Source organism: Serinus canaria, chromosome 14, assembly GCF_022539315.1.
Source record: "Serinus canaria isolate serCan28SL12 chromosome 14, serCan2020, whole genome shotgun sequence".
In the NCBI taxonomy this organism is placed as follows: Eukaryota; Metazoa; Chordata; class Aves; order Passeriformes; family Fringillidae; genus Serinus; species Serinus canaria.
Genome location: NC_066328.1, coordinates 1,932,494 through 1,951,790, shown reverse-complemented (window position 1 = coordinate 1,951,790; position 19,297 = coordinate 1,932,494). Strand labels below are relative to the sequence as shown.

Genomic DNA, 19,297 nt, shown 5'->3' with positions numbered 1-19,297 from the left:
GCACAAAGTGGGCACAAAATGGGCACTGCTTGGTGTCTGAGCTCTACATTTTGGAACCTTTATACACCAGCAGTGTATTAAAGAGGAGAGAATAGAAGGAGCAACAGCAGATTTGCTTCCTTACAACTTTCCCTCCTAGCCAAAGGGAATCTGGGCTGTTCCCAGTGCTCACCAGCCCCTCATGGTCTGTTCACCTCTGATCTCTTCTCAGGATGCAGCTGCTGTAGAAGCTCACTGTGCCTACCTGACCTCAGGCACTGCCCTCGTGCTGTGCCTGCAGAGACCCAATGCTGTGAAGAAGCTGATGGATCTCCTGGGACCAGAGGATCCTCAGCTGGCCCAAGCACTGGATCCATGCCTCTGGAGGGCTCAGTATGGCACCAGCACAGTCCAGAATGGATTTTATGGTAGGTTTTTGTAAAAGTCCAAAGGCTCAGACACACAAATAGATAATGTTATGTCTGTTCCCTCCTGTCACCAGATCTGTCACTACAGATCCAGCCTTGGCAGGCACTGCAGGACATTATTTCCCAGGAAACTTTCCCTGTGTTCTTGGTGGCTGAGCTGAGTGTGTCTCAGAAGATATATTCCAAAAGGCTTCCTCCCAGAGCAGCCCCAGCTCTGGCTTTATCAGAACAGATTTCCTTTGATCTCTTCCTTGCTTGGTCATTTTGTACTTTTAGCTGGTTATTTTGGAATTATTCCCAAGAACCCATCTGTCTTCCCTGCTTGTGTGTCCCTTCCTGATGTCTCCATTACCCATTGGCCAGCTCCAAGATTTCACAAAGACTCCAGGACAGCCTGTAACATCTCACAGTGCTGATGGCTGGCAGGAGAGAGGTGACCCAAAGCTGCTGAGGCAAGCAGGGCAACTCAGCTGCTTCCCATCTGGAAAGGCTCTTCCCAGCTGGCACATGGGCAGAGGCACAGGGCAAGTCAGCATCCTTGGAATGCTGCCCCATGCCAGCTCCTCTGCCAGCAGGGAGCACTGGGATGTGTGGGGTGCTAAGGATGGGAAAAATGGGAAATATCCCTGGAGAGAGCAGCCTGTGGAGAGGCCAACATCATTGCCACAAGGAGGGAAGGGTGTCATTCCAAAATTCACATGGAATTAGGGGTGGTTAGCTCCCTGCCTGTGTTTCTCCTCAGTATTGCACTGATTTTGCTCTAATACTTAAAGGAATATAAAAAAATAAGGCAATAATTTCTGTAAACTCAGGTGAGCTGGCAGGCACTGTGTGCCCAGAGTCCCAGAGGAACTTTCCTGACAAGATCCATTGGATTGTTTGGCTTTTCCCATTGTGCCTGGGCTGTGAAGTCACTCCCTCTTCTCATCCATGTCAGGTGGGCTGCTGAGAGCTGGCAGGGAGTGAAGGAGCCACAGCTTGGGAGAGAGAACCAAGCCCTTGCTGCAGAACCTGAGGACTTGGGATCTCAGGAGAGATCCCACAGGATTTGTGGGAGTGATTGAAGAGCAGGATTTACTCATACAAAAAGAAAAAAAAAGGGATCAGGGCTCTCCAGCCAACAATTTTCCATTACCAGCCCCTGCTTCTCTTGCTCTTGAGATGAATGGATGGATTGTGTATCCAATTGCTCAGGCCTGGCTAAGAATGGGTAATATACATCCCAAATTTCAGCTGTTTGGCACAGCTGGAGCATCCCCAGCATAACTCAGTGCAAACAAGCAAGGGGAGCTGTCTCTCACCCCATTTCTGCTTGGAGTTACAGGGAGCTCCCTGTGGGAGAGAGATCCTGGGGTGTTCTGACCCCCTTCACACCCCTGGGCTGGGATTTGAGCTGAGCCCAGAGCTGGCCCTGCCCTCTGAGTAGGACCCAGCTGCAGGGCTGGCCCACAGAGCCCCCCCTGCACTCATTCCAGGAACAGGGATGCAGCTGGAGCTAACTCTGGTGGATCTGCCCAGCTGCTCTGCCCTGGAGCCATCCATCCATGAGCAAAGGAGTGCTCCTAACCCCCTGCATCTCCCAGAGCTTTTCCTCCAACACAGTTAAGCTGGAAGAACCTTCTGTGAGTAACTGGGGGACTGTGCAAGCCCATCCTCCTTTCTTAGCAGGCAATACAAGGCTTTCCTGGTTTTGCTCCAGCTGAGGAAGAACGTCAGTTAATGCCTGAAGCAGAGAAAACTCCTACTCTTTCCTCCCAAAGTGAGAAAGGAAATGCAATTTAGATGAAGAGGGGGTTCCAGGGAGACTGGTGAACCAAGAAATGCAGCTTTAATCCTGCAGGGCTGAGCTGCAGAGGTGAACCTGCACCCTCCCATCTCCTCTGGGCTTGGGAAGTCATTGGACTGTGCTTTTTGTGCTTTTGCTTGCATCCAAAGAGCTCTTACATGTGCACCCTACACTGTCTTGTACCTTGAGCAAAGTGAGAGTAAAAGGCTCATTTGGGAGCATTTGTGTTCTCTGTAATGCCACCCATGCTGGCAGCACAGGAGGTTTGGTGTGCAGCTGTGGAAAGGATCCAGCCCAGCTCATACACTGGGATTTAACACAACCTCAGGGCTCTGGCTATACAAACCCTGGAATTGTGGTGCTCCAACAGGGCTGAGTGCTCTCAGGTGGGATCCTTGAATGGGGAGCCTCCAAGGTGGGAATATTTCAGAGGGTATTTGTATCCCAGGAGCATGGATCTGTGCCAGCACGTTGACAATCTAGCTAAACTCCAATTGAAATAGCTTTTTCCCTCTCTAATATTTTCCATCCACAAATCTCCAAACATTCTGAGTAATGCTTTATAACTCTGTTGCTTTATAGGGAAATATTCAGTTGCTCAGCCTGGAGGGACCTCTCGAGTCACTGAGTTCAGTTAATTCCCTCACAGACAGCCCCATCACATTTGCCCTTCCATGAGCACCCACCCCAACTGCATGAATGTCACAGAGCCTTGAGAGCTAAAAATCTTCTTACATTTTCAAGCTTAAATATAGCCACATACACTTTGTGCCCATTTGTTCCTGTGCCATTATCTGGACTTTATTTTAAGTAGCTCTCTTACACCTCTGACCTTTCCTACCCTGAAATGTTGATCAGAAATCAGATTTGTTTCTCAGCTTTGGGTCATGTTGGGTCAAACGAGCCAAGGTCTGGTTTAACTCTTGAGAGGATTCTCCATTTCCCCAGTTATGCTCCTGTCATTCCTCTGACTGTTCCAGGCCCAGTTTACCTTTCCTGACCCAAGGTGAACAGAAAAATGTTCTTCCATCAGCAGTGCCTTGTGCTAATTCTGATTTCCTTGGCCAGTCAGAGCTGCCAGTGTATTTGGGACCTCCATTATTGTTACTAAGTACATTTGTGTTACTAACCAGCAGCTCTTCCCCTTCAGTAAGGGCAGCCTGGTGGGATCCAGAAGCAAGGGAACAACAGGAATTAGAGCTGGAATTGAAAGGTTTCCCAGCCTCCTTAACATGATTCCTTCAGCTCCAGTGTTAGGAAATAGAAGGGGTCTTGTTTACACGAGGAAGCTGCTGAGTGATAGTAGGACACAATCAAAATACCAAGGAGGCAGTGGAACTATTCTAAATATAATGGTTTAAAATGTTTGCTATTACTGTACAGAACAGCTGGCCTTTAAAGCAATTACTGCAGTGAGTTGCACATCATCAATCTCTCCAAAAGATGAGTGTGAGTCTAGAGAATGTTTAATTCATGGCCTGAGAGAATCTTCTCATTGTGTTTCTCTCTCAGGCTCCAGATCCTATGCAATGGCAGTCCAGGATGTGAAGCTGTTTTTCCCAGAAGGGCTGTGCTGTGCCCAGGGTCAGCCAGTGCAGGAGCAAGAGGTAGGAATCTGCCCCTTCCTGAGCCTACCCTGCTGTGCCAGAGCAGCAGCTCTGGCCCTGCTGTCCCCTGCCCTCTCTGCTATTATGCTGCAGATAATGCAGCTCTGGGTGTGTTTCCTGAGCTGCCAGGCTCTCCTAGTCCTGGGGATGTTCCTGCCTCTGCACTGACCCCAGCAGCCTCGGTGGGGAGGAGCTGCTGCAGATGAGTTTGCTCAGCAAGCTCTGCTGTGAATTTGGGAGGGCTCAGATCAACACTGCTTTGGAAGCAGGGACAGCAGCCTCACCCTGACTGCTGAGCACACCTGACCCAGGAGCTGCTTTTTACCAGCTTTGGATCATTCAGGGATGGGATGGCTGATGATGTGAAAATGATTGGGATGTGCTCAGCCAAGGGATGGAAAGTTTGAGCTTTGCTGTGGCTCAGAGGTGATTCCAGCTGAGATGGTCCTTTGGAAATGGCCACATCTGTAACAGGCCTCACTGGTGTGGGTGTGCAGCTCAGGGCAGGGCATCCTGCCTGTGCCAGTTCATTCAGGGACAGAGGGAGCTGCTGCACCCCAGAGTGGCACTGGGGAAAGCTGTCAGACTCTCCCAGGCTTTGTTTGAGCTTTTGGCCTTGAAAACCTGGGAGTGGAGAGTTTAGAATGATGACTGGATATGGGACCTTGAAAAGGATGATGAGATGCTGCACTGAATTAAACCTCAATTAAAAAGAAGACTGCATGCAAAATGTTCTTGTATTTCCAGACAAGCAGGTGTTTTCTAGGCTGGCAATTACAGAAGTACACCACAACAACAAAAGCTTCACAGCTTGCCTGAATCAATACTTGAGGAGTGTTATCCCTCCTCATTAGGTAATGTGTTCACATGACTTGCTTCTCTCTCCCTGCCTGCCTTCCCTCCTGCAGATCCATAACCTGAAACACGACCCCATCCTCAGCCTGGGAATCAGGAAGCAGCACAAGATCCTAACCCATGACCCAGGAAGACATCCCAGTGTCCTGGACTCTGAGCAGCCAGGCAGTCCTGGTAAGGAAATGCAACTCTTCTTATAGATTGGGACTGCTATTGATTAGTTGGACAGCAAGACAAACCATCTGGTGGCAGCAAGATTGGCTATTGATGTGCTTTCAGAAGGGAGAGACAGCTCTGAGCTGCAGAGAACAGCTCCAGGGGAGTCCAGCCTTTAACTGTTCACCTGCCAGCACTTCAGGGTTTACAGACAGAGCTGTCCACGAGGGCTGACCTTAACAGCAGCAGCAGAACAAGCACTGACAGCACAGCTGGAGTCAGAGCAGCACTTGTTCCTCTCTGAGCCCTTCCCAGGTGTCTCAGCACAACCCTGGTGGTGTGTGTCCATTCAGAGCCTGCCCTGGAGAGGCAGCCGGGCTAGGCAGGGTGAGCTGTTCTGTGCTGAGAGTAGATAAATATCAGTTGGTGCAGGGACTGCTGCTGGCAGCGTGGCCAGAGGCCTCTCCTGAGCTGAGCTGAGAGCTCATTCAGCTCCCACTGCTGCTGAGCAGCTGCCAGCTCCAGATGACTCCCAGCTATGGCCAGGCTGACTTTGATTGGGAGCTGAAGCCTCAGCCAGGCTGACACTTCCTGGGATGCAGCAGCTCCTCAGGGCCTCTCCTGCTGATTTGATTTGATAGACATGTGTAAACACAGCTGTGCTGCAGGGCAGGAGATGGCTCTGGCACGAGGGGAGGCTCCCACCTTGGGATCTTGTGGATTGATCCCAAGCCTTTATAAACAAGCAGGGACCAGGTGAAAGCATCCCTGTGGTCCCTGGGGAACAGAATTGTTTCGAACAATTATTCCCATTCCTGTAGCTTCAGGACTGATGTGGGCAGCTCAGAAAATGTTGCTGTGCTACACCTGACACTGCAGTCCTTAATCCCAGCAGTGGAACCTCGGGATTGCTGTGGATGGGAGAGGAGCAGGGTAAAAAAGGGACAGAATCAGAGCCCAGCCCTGCCTGACACAGGATTTTGGGGGGCATTGGTCACTTAGCAGCAGGTGCAGAAGTGCAAGAGGGGGTGGTAAATCAGATCCTCTGCTCCTGGGGTGAACACCAAGTCACTTTTGTGCAAGGGGCCTCTGAAGGAGGATTTGTCCCAAGGTATTTGGGAAGAGTTTTGTCCCCATCATCTTAGTGCAGGTTTGCTGAGACCAAATCACTTGATTTGTAGAAGAGATTCCATAAAACAAAATAAAATAATAAACCAGCTTGTTGTGGAGAGAGCACAGGTATTCTGTAGGCTTTGAACAGCTCAGTGTCAGGAGCTAATCTCAAAATACATGCCCCTAATTTCCTGCTACACGAGGATATCTCAGTTTTGAAGATGCCTAAGCAGAGTAAAAAGGAAAGCAGTGCACAGCTCTGATGTGTTTGTGTCTCAGAAAATGTATTTCAAAGAGTTACTGCCCTGGAAAAGCAAGTCCACGTGATCTCTGAACTGTCAGGCACGATCTCATAAGTGCCTCCAGCAAAGCAGACACATCACTCACGTTCTGGGCTCATCTTGGACACTAGAGGAAGCTCTTGCACACAAGGAAAGCTCCTTCCAGCAAATAATTATCACCAAGCTGCTGCCTAATGGACAGACAGATTTATCAGGAGGAAAATATGAAATACATTAAGCCTCACGTATGCTGAGCAGAATTACATTTGGGATTATAAAAGCAGCTGGATTAGCAGCCTTCTCTGCTTGGCAAAAATGGAAATGGAAGAGTAGCTCCTGTAGCAAACCAGCAGCTGTCCTTGTCTGACTCCTGAAATGGGGTCACTCCTGCTGTCTTGTGATCTCCAGACAGGGACACAAAGGCGTGCAGCAGCTCGGGATGGGCATCCCAGGGCACCTCCCTGGGCATATCCCTGGGCTCATCCTCGGGCTCATCCTCAGGCTCATCCTCAGGCACATCCCAGGATATCCCAAGGCACCTCCTAGGGCACCTCCCTGGGCACCTCCCAGGACACCCCCGGGCACATCCCTGGACACATCCCAGGATATCCCAAGGCATCTCCTAGGGCACATCCCCAGGCTCATCCTAAGGCACCTCCCAGGGCACCTCCCAGGACATCCCCGGGCACATCTCCAGGCTCATCCCAGGGCACCTCCCAGGACATCCCAACACCGCGGCGCCCCCGACTCCCACGGACACATCTGTGCCAGGGCAGAGGCACTGAGAGGGCTCAGAGGTGCTGGGGGAGAGACCAAAGAGATGTTCTGCTCTTCTCCCAGCAGGTGAGGCTCTGCTGGAGCAGCTGTGGCACAGCACCTGCCTGCTGCTGCCCGGGCTGATCCTGCGGGGCTCGGAGCCGCCCCCGTACGTGGCGCTGCTGGAGGAGCTCGTGGGCAGGGGCTGCGTGGTGACTGCAGCTCGCCTGGCTGTGCTGGACTCAGCCCAGGCTCTCTGCATCTCCCAGATGCTCAGCAGGGCCAAGGGCAGCGTTGCAGCAAAGGTATGGAACAGCTGGAGCTGGGCTTTGCTTCCTTGGCACTAAAGAAGAGCCTGGTAATGCCTTGCTGTGGTGTGCTGCCCCGAGGCTTTGGTGGCACTATTGCAGCACTGCCTCTGAGCCCTGGCACCTCTGGTGAGTAATGTGGGCACTGGGGGCACTTCCTGACAGTCCTGCATCCCTGGGAGCCCTCATGGGAATGGCCCACCCACCAGTCATTTATTGAATGTTTCATTCCAGTCAGCCATCACCCTCTTGTGTGTGCTCTGCTGCTGTCTCCTCTCTTGTTTCTCCATAGAAACACAGTTTCTATTTCCCTCTCTCTAATCACACCCCATTAATCCTCCTCTACAATACTAAAACCCCTTTTTCTTCTTGCACTGTGCGCTGGAGCCTGAGCCAGAGGTTTTCCCTCCTGGAGTGTTGCCTCCAGCTCTGGGACTCCCAGCACAGAGAGGACCTGGAGCTGCTGGAGCCAGTTCAGGGGAGGCACCAGGATGGACAGAGGGATGGAGCAGCTCTGAGGCTGAGGGAATTGGGGTTGTTCACCTGGAGAAGAGAAGGCTTTGGGGTGACCTAACTGTGGCCTTCCAGTGTGTGAAGGAGCTACAAGAAAGATGGAGAGAGACAATTTACAAGGGATGGAGGGACAGGACACAGGGAATGGCTCCCACTGCCAGAGGGCAGGGCTGGATGGGATATTGGGAATTAGGAATTGTTCCCTGGAGGGTGGGCAGGCCGCACAGGGTGCCCAGAGCAGCTGTGGCTGCCCCTGGATCCCTGGCAGTGCCCAAGGCCAGGCTGGATGGGGAACCTGGGACAGTGGAAGGTGTCCCTGCCCATGGCAGGGGGTGGGACAAGATGGGCTTGGAGGTCCCTTCCAGCCCAGGCCATTCTGTGGCTCTCAGTAGGTGCAGCCCTGGGTTTGGGCACAGGATGTGCTGCTGGCTGAGCTGACATTGCTCCACAGCAGCAGAGTACCAGGCCCAGGCTGTTTTCCTCTTGGTGTAGGAGAAGCCCACCCAGTCAGGAACCTTGCCTGGGCAGAGCTGGGAGGTGGAATGTGCAGGAAAGTGCTGTCAGCAGCAGAGAGTAAGCAAGGGGGGACAGTAATGACAGTGCCAGCAGCAAACCAACAACCACCCAAGGGCTCTCAGACCACAGCAGCCCCTTCACAAAACACAAATATTTGGGCTTCCAGCTCTCAGGTCTAAGTCTTGGGTGTTATCTGTAATAGGAGCATGTAAGATCTTTTCAGGTTGTGCTTTTTCAAACTGACAGCATCCCTTTGAAGTGCATCTGTATGGAACAGCAATTACATCTAGCAGCCAATTAGTGTAAGCACTGCTTGCCTGTGCCCCGAGTTCCCTGAGGATCCATCCCCCTGCACAGGGAATGTGCACAGCTCTCTAGGAAGGACACATCAGCACTGGGGGAGCAGAGCCATCCCTCCCTCCTCCTGTCAGAGATAAATGGCCCTGGGCAGAGCTGGTGTGTTTCCAGAAGAATCTGGCACTGCTGAGCCAAAGGTGAATGTCACAGCCTTTGCTCTCCCGCTCTAGGAGGGAGATGAGCTGTTTCAAGTAATCAGTGTTTCTGCTACAATATCTCAATGTTTACCTGTCTTGGTGTTCCTGCTTCCAGCAGAGGTGAATAACACACCCAGACACTGTGCTGGTTTTCACTCCGAGGGCTGTGGGGATCACAGACAGCTCAGACATGGCCCTGCCTCTGCCTGGGGGCATCCCTTGCTCTGTGCCTCCTGTTCCTCTCCCATCAGCCACACTTCGACACTTGTTCAGGTGCAGAGCAGCACCAAAGCTCTGTTCCTCCCTCTCTTGCAGTGCTCCCTGCTGAAGGATGGGCTGTGCCTGGTGCTGGCAGCACAGTGGGACAGCTCTGTCACCTCTCTGGGCTCCCTGCTGGACAGGTAAGGAGGAGCTGCTACCCTGAGGGAGGGCACCTCTCTGCTGTGCTTGTCACTCAAGGGCAGCCTGTGCTGCACAGTCACCCTGTGCATGCTCAGTCACTGCTCATGGAGTTGTTAAGGTTGGGAAGGATCAAGTCCAGCCAGGAACCAGCACATTGACCATTAACCCATCCAGGCCCTCAAGTGCCACATGCACACGTTTGAGCTCTTCAGGGATGGTGACCCCACCACTGCCCTGGGCAGCTGTGCCAGGGCCTGACCACCCTTCCATGAAAGAATTTCCCCAATATCCAACCTGACCCTCCCCTGGCACAGCTTGGGGCCATTTCCCCTTGTCCTGTCCCTGTTCCCAGGGAGCAGAGCCTGACCACCCCCCGGCTGTCCCCTCCTGTCAGGAGTTGTGCAGAGCCACAAGGTCCCCCCTGAGCCTCCTTTTCTCCAGGCTGAGCCCTTTTCCAGCTCCCTCAGCCCCTCCTGGTGCTCCAGCCCCTCCCCAGCTCTGTTCCCTTCCCTGCACATGCCCCCCAGTGTCTCTTGTCATGAGTCGCCCAATACCTGAGAGTGTCCTCCCGTTTCCAAGTCAAGTGTCCTCTACTCAGGACCTTTAAAAACCGAGTTATGTCCTTTGTTAAGGACCTGCAGTGTCCATAAGGCTCAGCAGCATGGTTCCATGAATACAGGGAATTCTCTGGAATTAGGACTCACATTGGGAATAGACCTGCTGAATCAATAAAATTCCTAGGAGAAATATCTTAGCAGATTTTATGTTTGCTGTGAAGGAAAAGGAAAAAAAAAAACCCAAACAGAAAACCAAACCTTAAAATAAACACCAGAAAGGAAAATCAAAAATTAGCCTCTTAAATAAATCACCAGAAACACTGGGTAGAGGATGTATAAGCCTGGAAAAACAAACAGAACCCCTCTGCAGGGACTGATTAGTGAAACAGAGTGATTAGCAGGGCAATTAACCCTGTGTTCCCCAGAGGGAAGGGCTCCCTGCACGGGGCTGGTATTTGGCACTGCCATGTGCAGCTTTCACACATGGCTCCTCTGGCACAGGAACCAGCAGTCAGGGCTGTGCCACATCCCATGTGCAGCAGCCCAGCAGCCATGCCAAAAACCCCATCCTGGCTTTGGCTGTGCCCTCTGGAGCACTTCCAGAAAGTGCTGTCAGTGGATTCAGGGCTGCTGCAGTTTGCAGGCTCCAAGGGATCAAAGCTGAACATCCACGTGGCTGCACCTCAGAGTTCTCACTCTGCAGAAATGTTCCCAGGGCCACACCTGGGAGGGATGGTTGGAACAGATCCCATTGGGAACTTTTCAAAAATGTTTTCAAGCTACTGACACCATTTTGACTTTGCTTCCATTCATTTAAAATCACACCCTTGGGAGCCACATCCCAACCCTTCCTCTCTGCAAGGGGAGACAAAGCCCGTTAGCCAAGGCCTTTGTGGTGAGATTTCTCCCAGCTTTCTCTGGTTTACAATGAAAGAAAAGTGAACTTTTGGGAGCCTGCAGGTCACTGCTGGAGGTAGTTCTGGGAGAGTCACTCAAGATCCCCATATCTCTATTTTCCCCAGCACCACTGGGTGCTGCTTAACAGCCCAGCAGTCCTGTCCTTCAGGCTGGCTGGGATTGCAGGGGCCAGGCCCAAGGCAGCCCCTCCAGAGACACCTCCTGTGGCTTCTCCTGGCTTGCAGAGCCCCCAGGGGCTGAGCAGGAATCGCTGCCAATGTCTGCACAGGTATTCTGGGCTCCAGAATACCTGTGTGTAACTCATGGGGGTCAGGAGGCACTTCCAAAGGGCAGGACCAGCCCCAAACAGCAGGGTCCACTCTCAAATGAATGGATCCAGCCCCAAACAGCAAGATATACCCCCAAACAGCAGGGTCCACTCTGCCTCTCCCCCCAGTGCCTGAACCAGTGATCACAGAGCCTTTTCAAACCAGCTCTAAAAAAAAAAAAAAAAAAAACAAAAAAACCCAAACAAAACAAACAAACAAACAAAAAAACAACAAAAAACCCACCAAAAAACCAAAAACAAACAAACAAACAAAAAAACCCCAAAAAACCAAAAAAAAACCAAACAACCCCCCCAACCCCCCCCCCCCCCAAAAAAAATCAAAGAAAAAAAAACCCCAACATTTTTGCCTTCATGATGGAAAATGCCTGTGGAAGGGAGGAGCAGCAAGGTGTGCCCGAGGGTGGGAGGAGGGAGGGCTCTGATCCTCAGGGAGATCAGGAGCTCACACCCTTTTTGTCTGTCAAGCTTTCGAACTTTTTAAAATGAGCCTGACTTCACTGGTGCCTCCCAAGGACACTTGATGCCAAGACATCTTCCATTTAAATAACACCAGAGGTTAATTACTCTCACAGCTCCGTCAGCCCTTTCTGTCCCGGGTAAATCACGGGATATTTATCTCCTGTCTCTGCCAGGACCCAGGCCTGCAATACCTGCCCGGCTCCAGCTGCACTGCTGCAGCCTCTCCGCGGGGAAGGGATTATTTTCCAGCCCTTAAGTCCCAGCTGAGCCACATTTCTCTGGCTTTGTGCCACCGGGAGGGAGGGACGTTCCTGTCTGTGATGTCAGAGATGGGCTGGGATAGAGGAATCAGGTGTTGAGAGGAACAATGTGGGCTCTGCCAGTGAAGCTGCTCCTAGTCCTGAGCCTGTTCGAGCTTTCCTGAGCCAGCTCTGTCAAGGACAGACCTCCAGAGCTGGGGGGTTTGGAGGCAGCCCCAGCCCCTCCTTGCTGGGGTTGCTCAGCAGCAGGGCCCGCTCTGGCTGCTCTCTGGACATCCAGGGCATCATTTCTGCCCCAAAACCCAGTGAGCACAGAAAAGGGGACAGAGCAATGCAGCTGTGGGCACAAAAGCAGCCTGGCAGTTTGGCTGGGATCTGGGAGTGTGCCAAGGGCAGCTCACAGGGCACAGGGGGTGTTTGGAACAGGTGAGGGGGCAGTGGGGACCCCAGGGAGGGAAGTGACCCCATCCTATCCACAGCCCAGGGAAAACCATGTGGGACTCACCTTTCTTGTTCTGGCAGCATCTGGCTGCCTGGATGGCTCAGGATGAAGCATCTGAATTTTCCCTGTCATAACTTGTTTTCACAGCCACATTTCCTGGCTGCAGGGTGGCAGAGGCAAGAATTTACAGCAATAGATTCAAAGCAGCTCCTGGAAGGAAGGCATGCTCTGCTTTTTATGCATGACAAACCAGATTTAGCTGCCTTAAGAGGTGATGCTGGTTCCACAGTGATTACTCCTCTATGGTTTAAGCATTTAAAAAGCACTTTAAGATTGTAAGGACCCGTGTTGTGCACAGACTTAGCAGCTCACCTGGTTTATTCAGCTCAATAGGCAAGGTTTGGCTAAAGCACCCCCAAAACTGAGCTGGCAGCAGGAAAAAATTAGAGTTTAGGCCAGGCTTTGTGCCTTCCAGCCTTGAAACGAGGGACTGCAATCAGAGCAGAAGTCAAGAGCTGAGGAACCTAGCTGGGTGTTTTTCTCTCTGATGAAAGATTCTTACCAAGTGCTAATTGCTGCTAGCAGGGAGCAGTGTTATCCCTATAGGAAGCTCATCCCGGGGAGCTTTGGAGGGAAAGGAGGTGTAGAAATTTAAAAAAAAAAAAAAAAAATGAACACATGGGGTGTAAAATCTCGGAGCTGTTGAAAAGCAGTGAAGGGAAAACTGTTGCCAAGCACAATACCTGCCTGTGGGGGCAGGGAGTAGGGAGTGGTTTCCAAAGCCTCCGGGGAGTTCTCAAGCCTGAGGCTCGGAGTGTGCACAGAGTCCCTTCTGAGCTTGGTACCTTGCCTTTCCATTTCTCTGGAATACATTTTGAGGTCAGGTCGTGTGTGGCTTGCGGAGGGCCAGAGCAGAGCCAGGACTAGTGAGGCAGTGCCTGCTGCTCCAGGCAGGTCAGCCTGGCCCTGGGGGAAACACCCAGATGATCTCAGTGACAAAGGCCCTTGCCCAGGGCCAGGCACCCACAGTGATGTGTATTTCCACTGCCCCAGAACCACCTTAATGCAACTGCACACGGCTTGCCCAGTTTGTATTTGAAGTTTGTTGGAAGGTTTGTATTTAAATAGTGCAAAGCCATTTACACAAAGCTTTGTAAAAGCCAGGATTTAGCTGTGTAAAGAGGAGCAGCAGCAGATGCCTGTGGCTGGAGCTGCTGGCACAGAGCTCAGACCTCCCTAGGGCTGGGTCAGCTCCCTCCCTCCCTCCCAGCTGACACAGCAAACTCACCCTGCTTCCCTTTCTCTTTGCCCCCAGTGCCTGCTGGCAGAACCAGTCAGTCCTGGACACTGCAGAGCATCTCCTTTATCCCCAGAATGAGAATCAGGCAAGTAGAGAAGTTTGTGCTATGGATATGTGTTCTTTGTGCTCCTGTGATGTAGGAAACTTGTTAAAATTGGTTGAAATTTCAAAAAAAAAATGATAACTTTCGTGAGTCAGAGGTGGTGACAGCCCCAAGCCTTGGCTTAGGCTGAGAGCCCAGAACATGGGCAAGGTGGGACCAAAATCCTGTCAAACTGTCTCCCACATTACAGTGGTGACACAACTTTGAATCAAAACATTTGGAGATATTGATAAAGCTTCTATATTTTCCATAGAAATTCTGTTACTGCTTGTGAAAAATCAACACTGAGAAAAATATCACAGAATTATGGAATGGTTTGGGTTGAAAGGACCTTAAAGCCCATCCAGTGCCACCCCTGCCATGGCAGGGACACCTTCCACTGTCCCAGGCTGCTCCAAGCCCTGCCCAGCCTGGCCTTGGGCACTGCCAGGGATCCAGGGGCAGCCCCAGCTGCTCTGGGCACCCTGTGCCAGGGCCTGCCCACCCTGCCAGGGCAGAATTTCAAGTGTCTGTGATATTTGTCAAAAACAGTGACAAGAAATGTTCATTCAGCCCTATGGCCAAGCTGGCACAAGTCCTGTGTTCTGGAAGTTGCATTTCAGAAGCCCAAATCCAAGTGGAAGAGGAGGAGTGAAGCCATTAGCCATTCCAGGGATGGTCTAGCTGAATATTTTCTCAGTAATTCAGCCCAAGAAAGGAAACACTGAGCTCCAGACATGTGGGCAGCTAATGGGAATAAACTGCATAAATGCATTCAAAATTCGGGCTGTAATCATCAAAGTTTAGCTCAAACAAATGAGAGGTTTGGAGAGAGGAGGCAGAGCCTGAGCACTTGGGATCAGGGGATGGGAAGTCCTGGTGGAGCTGTCCCTGCCCATGCCAGGGGGGTGGAGTGACAAGAGCTTTAAGGTCCCTTCCAGCCCCAACCATTCCGTGGTTCTGTGATAAAAGACTTGTGGAGTGAGAAACGATAGCAAGTGGACAAACCTCTCCTCTGGATCCCTTTTTTCCCCCAAGAAAAGCCCAGCAGGGAGTGAGATGTGTTTGTAACCTCATCTAACACATCAGAGCTGCTGCCTTCAAGCACCAGTGCTCGAAGGACTGAGCCTTAAAAGACACTGAGCCCTCTTTGAAGTGTGCATTCCTGCTTTTAGCTCCGGGAGAGGCTGAGCTGAGCTCCCAGCCCTGTCCCGAGGGCACAGAGGATCCCTGAGCTGGGTTCCTGTCCCCAGGGCACAGAGGATCCCTGAGCTGGGTTCCTGTCCCCAGGGCACAGAGGATCCCTGAGCTGGGTTCCCTGTCCCCAGGGCACCAGAGGATCCCTGAGCTGGGTTCCCTGTCCCCAGGGCACAGAGGATCCCTGAGCTGGGTTCCCTGTCCCCAGGGCACAGAGGATCCCTGAGCTGGGTTCCCAGCCCTTTCCCGAGTGGATCCCGGCACTGCAGTGCCCGGGGCACGGCTCTGCAGGGCTCTGCCAGCCCAGCCCTGGCTGCTGCCAGGGTGCCAGGCTGTTGCCAAGGAATGTGACAGGCCAGCGAGTCCAGGCTGTCTCCTGATTTGCTTTGAAAGGACATTACATCTCTGTGCCTGACATAAAATCCCTTCTGCTTGCCGGCGCTGGGGAACGAGCCTATCAGGAAGAGCCTTAGAGGGCTTTTTGTGCTAGGGAGGAGAAAAAGCAAATGTGCCCAGCCCTTCTCCCTGCTCCTGGCAGCCTGGGATGTGCAGTCTCATCCCTCTGGAAGCAGGGAGCTGAGAGTTTCCAGCAGGAATGCTGGAATGTCCTGGGGCAGCGGCACATCTCCCTGGGGGCACAAACAGCACAGCAGCAGCAGCTCCTGCTGGGTCTCCACTGGGCTTTTTTCTCCCAAGTTCGGGGCAGGTTCAGGAATTACAGTGAGATCTGAGGAGCAAACCCACCGGGGTATCTGTTCCTCAAAGGATGGCCCCAGGAATGATGTTTGAGCCTCTGATCTCCTGCTAATGAGTTTGTGAAATGTCAGCCAGGCTTTGCAGGGCAAAGCTAATGAGCAACAACACGGTATCAGGCAAAGTTCAGGAGGGTTAAATGAACATGGGTTTCAAATCCTCATGGTCTGAGCAGAGCTGCAGCCTTTGCTGGTGGAGTCAAGCCATGGAAGTGAAATGGAATATCATCCTCGCTCCCAGTGTGATTTGGGATTAAGCAGCAGGATGAAAAATCAGCTTTCAAACGTGGCCTGGTGCAGTGCCGACATCTGTGCCGGCTTCTCCTGCATTCCTGGAGCACCTCCAGCTGCCCTGGGTGAAACACCTGCCTGAGGAGCAGACAAATCCAGGCTTTGGGAGTTCCTTGTTCCCCCCAGTGACCCTGCAGGTGCCAGGCACACTCAGCACAGCTCCCATTTGGAAGTGCCAGAGCCATGGTTTGTTGGTGCCACTGTTAGGGGCCGGTGACCTTCCTCAGGGCTGTCCCAGATGTCCCTGCAGCTGGTCCATGCCCAGACTGGGATGTCTCCAGTGATGAGGGAGTGGTCAGGGAGTGCTGTGCCCAGCCTGGGCACTGGGATGTCCTGGGGTTGGACACTGCCCCTCCCCTGCAGCAGTGACTGTGGCTGGGATGGGGCTGTGGGGACAGAGTGGCTGTCCCTCGGTGACATCACTGACCTGCCACCATCAGAGCACTGGGGTGACACAGGCTCTGTCCCACTGTGACAGCCCAAGGGAAGCAGCCCAGCCTCCCCTGGCAGCAGCAATCCCTCCATTCTGCCTGGAGCCACCCTCCCTGCAGACACCTGAAATGTGGAACACAGGGAAAACCTCCCAGCCCCTCCTGGTATGACCCTCTCCCCTGAGCAGCAGGCAGAGGGGCTGCACTCCCATGGAAGAGAGTCAAAAGCCGTGAGGAGAGGCAGGAGGGCCCAAGGGCTGTGTGGGGTGGGTGGCAGCACAGCATCCCCAGTGCTTTGGGGCCCATCAGCACAGCCAGGATTGCAGGCTGGGCTGCAGCCCCTGGCACCCCAGCGGCTTCTCCAGCTCACAAACAGCTGTGCCAGGGCTGGGCTTGGGAAGGACAGGCAGAGCAGCCAGGGAGGGAGAGGATTTCCCACTTAGCATCTTCCTTGTTGTTGCTTTTCTTCAGTTCCTTGCAAACACAACTCGTGGGTGTCACAAGGAGCAGTGTCCCCTGCTCTGGGACACTCACAGCCACTCCCTGCTGGGATTAGCCCAGCCCAGAAACAGCCTCTGCACAGGAAACCTGCCTCTGGAAAAAGTTTCTTTGCACTCACAGAACTCACAGCTCTCCTCCAACCATTTCCTTGGTTTCTCCCCAGGCCCAGGAGCTGCTCTGCTGCTTTTTTGACTCCCTGACATCAGAGAGCATCCACCGACTTGAGGCCCAGCATTGCTAGCAGAGAAGGGCAAGGCCCCAGGCAGCCTAGGATGCCACTGTGCACATGGACTCACAGGCACCAGCAGCTCTGAGAGCACTGTTTGTTTGGAATTAAACACAGTCTGAGGTGTTAGCATGGCTCAGAGAAATGAGAGTGGTGGAGGAAGGCTCAGTGCCCCAAAACAAACCCCTGTGAACTGAGGCTGTGCTTCCCAGTGGAGTCCATCCAGAGACAATCTGCTTGTGAGCCTGGAGCAAGGCTTGGAGCACTCCCCTGGCTTGGAAAACCTCAGCAGGCAAACACAGGGCCAGGAGCTCACTGCTGGGTGTCTCAGGTGCCTGGGGACTCCACCTGCCCCAGGCCTCAGAGACTTCATGGAGAGACTCTGCTGCTGCTGCTGCTGCTGCTGAGCCAAAGACAAAACCCCAGCAAATGAAATGGAAATAGAGGGGAAGCTGCATCCCTGGAGGTTCCGAACACCAGGCTGAGCTGTTTGATAAGGTGAAAGGCTGGACAGCTCCGTGTTCACCTGCCTCTGCTCCAGCAGCCCTGTCATGGGCTGTGCCAGCCCCATCCTGCTCCCTGCCAGGAGCACACAGCCCTGTCTCCTCTTCCTCCTCCTGCAGCAGCTGCTGGTCTTGTCATCCTTTCTAGGAGCCCAGAGGAAAGGAAGCTGCTGTTGATACAAACCCACAGCCTTCCTGGGACACTCTGGGCTCCTTTTCCTTCGGGAAAGACTTCTCAGCCCAGGAAGCCTCCTGTTCCCACCTGCCCTGCTAAGGCACAGACTCTGCCCTGGTGTGGCCTCACCTCAGGTCTGGGGCAGGTGTGGGTGCCACAATATCAGAAGGATCTAAAGCTGTTGCAGTGTCCAGAGGAGAGACCTGGGCATGGGGAGGGGTCTGAGGAGCAGCTGAGGCACTTGGATTGTTCAGCTGGAGAAGGAGACTGAGGGCAGAGCTCAGGGGGGGCTGCAGCTCCTCCCGAGGGGCAGCTCTGATCTCTGGGACAGGGACAGAGAATGGCTGGAGCTGGGCAGGGCAGGCTCAGGCTGGATTTTGGGAAAGGTTCTTCCCCCAGAGGGTGCTGGCACTGCCCAGGCTCCCCAGGGAATGGGCACAGCCCCGAGGCTGCCAGAGCTCCAGGAGGGCTTGGGCAGTGCTCAGGGACAGGGTGGGGCTGTTGGTGGGTCTGGGCAGGGCCAGGGGTGGGACTCCTGATCCTTGGGGGTGCCTGCCCACTCAGGACATTCTGTCATTCTGTGCCTGCTTCTGGTTCCAGCCATGGCAGAGGTGGCAGGGACAGTCCCTGTGAGTGTCCCAGAGGTGAGGGCAGAGCAGTGGGGCCAGCCCAGCTCTGGGTGCTGGGGGTGGGCCTGGGGTGAGCCCTCCTCCCTCCCAGCTCTCACCAGCTATGAGAAGGTGACACCTCTGAGATCTGTCCCTTTGCAGATGAGACAGAAGTGCCCAGTGAGTCCCAGAGCTGTCGGAGGTGGGGCCCTGCAAGCTCTGCTTCCTCAGCAGGTACCAGTCCTAACACAGCCCTGCCCTTCTCTAATCCTGGAACAGCAACAGGGATTGTCACAGCCAGCAGAGATTGTCACAGCCAGCCAGGTGTGAGGGGGACACAGTGACCTGGCCTGACCTCACACAGCCTTTCAGTGCCAAAGTCACAGAAACCCAGCCTGGTTTGTGTTGGAAGAAACCTTCAAACTCATCCAGTCCCACCCCCTGCTGTGGGCAGGGACACCTTCCACTATCCCAGGCTGCTCCCAAGCCCTGTCCAACCCTGGAGGTTTCTCCCACCCTCTGCTCCCCAGCCCTGTTCTGCCTGGATGGGCTCTCTGGGCTCTGTGGTGGGACCAAACATCTCCAGACAGGAGCTGGAGAGGGGAGCAGTCAGCTGCCCTGGTCCCTGGGGAGGACGAGGTCCTTGGAGTCATGGTGCTGGAGGAGCCTGCTCTGCTCCTGCAGCTAAGTAGGCCATTTCCTGCACTCCAGGCACATTTCTGTCATGCTTGTGAGCCCTGTATGGCTTTGAAACAAATGGAAATTAAAAGGATCCACCCCCAGCACTCGGGGAATTTATCTGGAAAAGGAATGGAATAAAGAGAGCAGCTGAGGGAGCAGCCCTGTGGAGCTGCACGTGAGGAGGGGCCAGCAGCAGCCCTGACCCCGCCAGCCTGGTGCCACCAGGGTCACAGAGCCCTGTCCCTCTCACCTGGGCCCTCAGACCTGTGGGACAGGAGCTGGGCATTGTGACAAATCTGGTGAGTGCCAGCTGTCAGCCTGGGAGGTGACATCCCACTGGGACACCCCCAGCCCACCTGGGCTTGGCAGGAGCACTCCCAGGAGCTGAGACC

The 19,297-nt window shown here is 53.5% G+C and overlaps 1 protein-coding gene across 1 annotated transcript in view; it reads left to right on the top strand.

Moving 5' to 3' along the window:
- The window catches only part of DNAAF8 (dynein axonemal assembly factor 8), a 92,143-nt gene extending 74,549 nt beyond the window's left edge, over positions 1–17,594 (top strand). The window contains exons 25-31 of the mRNA XM_050980275.1: positions 212–407; positions 3,706–3,800; positions 4,709–4,829; positions 7,046–7,266; positions 9,108–9,193; positions 13,474–13,543; positions 16,876–17,594. Of these exons, the coding sequence (XP_050836232.1) occupies positions 212–407; positions 3,706–3,800; positions 4,709–4,829; positions 7,046–7,266; positions 9,108–9,193; positions 13,474–13,543; positions 16,876–16,953 (867 nt within the window). The 3' untranslated portion in view covers positions 16,954–17,594. The remainder of the gene's footprint in view (positions 1–211; positions 408–3,705; positions 3,801–4,708; positions 4,830–7,045; positions 7,267–9,107; positions 9,194–13,473; positions 13,544–16,875) is intronic.
- The last annotated feature ends 1,703 nt before the right edge of the window (positions 17,595–19,297 follow it).